Source organism: Salmo salar, unplaced genomic scaffold, assembly GCF_905237065.1.
Source record: "Salmo salar unplaced genomic scaffold, Ssal_v3.1, whole genome shotgun sequence".
Classification (NCBI taxonomy): domain Eukaryota; kingdom Metazoa; phylum Chordata; class Actinopteri; order Salmoniformes; family Salmonidae; genus Salmo; species Salmo salar.
The window spans coordinates 258390-261276 of NW_025547820.1; the positions used below are offsets into that span (position 1 = coordinate 258390).

At 49.8% G+C, this 2887-nt stretch overlaps 1 protein-coding gene across 1 annotated transcript; it reads right to left on the bottom strand.

The window, feature by feature from the left end:
• Positions 1 to 306: 306 nt before the first annotated feature.
• LOC106564714 (kelch-like protein 38) lies at positions 307 to 2335 on the bottom strand (the record flags this gene model as incomplete). The annotated part of the gene is given in 5 exon segments (XM_045711624.1): positions 307 to 620; positions 813 to 918; positions 1279 to 1893; positions 1895 to 2044; positions 2213 to 2335. Coding segments are annotated over 5 exon segments (1284 nt in total), but the record flags the coding sequence as incomplete, so codon positions are not given.
• Between the last annotated feature and the right edge of the window lie 552 nt (positions 2336 to 2887).

Here is a 2887-nt window from a genome sequence, read left to right on the forward strand (position 1 = left end):
CAAGTAAAATCTCGAAAAATCTCATTTGATTTTAGATTCGCTACTGGAAAAACTGTCACCCATTGAGGGAACTTTAAAAAAAAATGTTTGCGGGACAGGGAAAGACATCAGAGATGTTCTTTGCAATGTCTGTGTCTGTCAATGTCACATCCAAGCAGCAACACATGCATAGACAGTACCATCTGAAATTGGAACACACACACACACACACACACACACACACACACACACACACACACACACACACACACACACACACACACACACACACACACACACACACACACACCCACCCACACCCACACCCACACCCACACCCACAACACACACTCAGGGAGGCTTGGATGTGTTGGAGACACACACCAGGGACAGAGAACCGTGGTCAAACAGCTTGTACGGCAACGTCCCCTTAGTCGCCCACGCGTCAGTCCTCGGGTCGTAGCACTCGAAGCTGTCGGAGTCCTCTACGACGTCATGTCCGTTGATGAAACGTCCTCCGGTCACGTACAGTTTGGCGTCGAGCACCGTGACGGCGTGATGCATCCTCCTCTGTTTCAGGTTCTCACACTTCATAAAGCGGTTGGCTTTGGTGTCGTACGCTATCATTCTTCTGGTGTAGCCTGCAAAAAGGACACTAGGGGACAGTTAGGGGAAAGAGCTGCTCATAAAGTTGTCTTGACAAAAGACAGAAGAGATATCGAAGATCTCAAAGTCCTAAGTAGATAAATAAAGTTGTATTTAATTGAAACATTAGATTGTCTTTTTTTCTTTTCTTCCCCTGACTCAAGCAACAAACCCCAGCCTTCACCTACCTCCGATAATGTAGATCTTGTCATCGATGACAGCTGCTGGTGCAGAAACGTTCTTCACTGTCCTGGTCTCCATCGTAGACCACATATTCCTGCCAATGTGATACACCTGGAGAAAAAGGATAGATTTGAGTGTTTCTGTGTAGATTTGTCCCCCCAAAAAGTTTAAAAGAATTAACAGCAAACTCTAAGACTTCAACTCTTCAGTACTTCCCAACACCCAAGACTTCAAGTCTTCAGTACTTCCCAACACCCAAGACTTCAAGTCTTCAGTACTTCCCAACACCCAAGACTTCAAGTCTTCAGTACTTCCCAAGACTTCAAGTCTTCAGTAATTCAACACCCAAGACTTCAAGTCTTCAGTAATTCAACACCCAAGACTTCAAGTCTTCAGTACTTCAACACCCAAGACTTCAAGACTCAAGTTCACCACTCAACCTCAACCTCAACAGAATGACATTCTGCCTACCTGTATCATTCTGACAGGGTTCTGCATCGCGTCCTCTCCCCCGAACATGTAGATTCTTTGATCGTTAGCGGCAACCGCCGGGTGTAGCACAGCCGTCGGCATGGGAACCATAGCCTCCCATTGGTTGAACATACTATTGTACCTTTCCACAGTGTCACACACCTGCTTCTCCGGACCCAGGCCCCCCAGGACGAAGATAAAGTGCAGGTAGGAGACGGACTGGTGGGCGAAGCGAGGCTGGATCATAGGCTCAGCCGTCCTCCACTGGTTGCTCTTCAGAGACAACGTATAGACAGTGGTGCTAACCACTCTGTGCTTAGTGTTCATGGTGAGGCCTCCCAGAACATACAGGATACTGTGGATACAGACATAGGAGGCCTTATAGAGTCGCAAGGGCAGCTTGGCCAGCCACTGCCAGCGCTGAGTCCTCTCGTCGAACAGGAGTGCTTCGCGGGACGTCTGCTCGTTGTTCTTGCGGCCGCCAACTAGAACCAGGGTCTCCCGGCAGGTGAAACGCCGCGGGGTCACCCACAGGGGCTTGAGGTCCGACCCACACTTAGTAGTAATGGAGAACATGAGGCGTCGGACGGACTCGATGACCTCGGTGCACAGGGGCGGAGGACTGGACGAGGGGGTCGTTGGCGATGAACTGGAACAAGTAGGTGGGATGGATGTAACGCAGACGCACCTTCCTGAAGAGGTCGGAGATGGCGCCGCGCCGGGAGAACGGGTCGTGGTGGATCCACGCCAGCAACGTCTCGAACACCTGGTTTTAATAATAAGTCGTTTTAATTTCAACACTTAGTTCTTAACATCCATTGATAGTTTTAACTTTGTTGATGATGTGATGCTGCTTTTAGTGGCCGTCTGTCAATTGTTGTTGACTGGGTGTTTATTTTTTTAGGGATTTGTATAAAGTATAATCTTATCTTACCTGCTCCTCCTCGGCACAGAGCCAGTCATCCTCCAGGTAACCCATCAGCTCAGGTAAGGAGAGCTCACACAAGTCCTCAGAGGTAGAGACGTCAGAGAAGCTCTGCACTGCCATCTCCCTGGCCTGGAATCAATGAATGAATGAATGAATGAATGAATGAATGAATGAATGAATGCCATTGACGATACACATGGGCTGAGTCCGAAATAGTACCCTTTTCCTTAATTCCTTTTAGTACACTACTTTTGACCAGGGCCCCTAGGCTGCCAAGTGAACCAACAATACCAGGGCCCCCTAGGCTGCTAACTGAACCAACAATACCAGGGCCCCCTTGGCTGCCAAGTGAACCAACAATACCAGGGCCCCTAGGCTGCCAAGTGACCCAACAATACCAGGGCCCCTAGGCTGCCATGTGAACCAACAATACCAGGGCCCCCTAGGCTGCCAAGTGAACCAACAATACCAGGGCCCCCTAGGCTGCCAAGTGAACCCAACAATACCAGGGCCCCTAGGCTGCCAAGTGAACCAACAATACCAGGGCCCCTAGGCTGCCAAGTGAACCAACAATACCAGGGCCCCCTAGGCTGCCAAGTGAACCAACAATACCAGGGCCCCTAGGCTGCCAAGTGACCCAACAATACCAGGGCCCCTAGGCTGCCAAGTGAACCAACAATA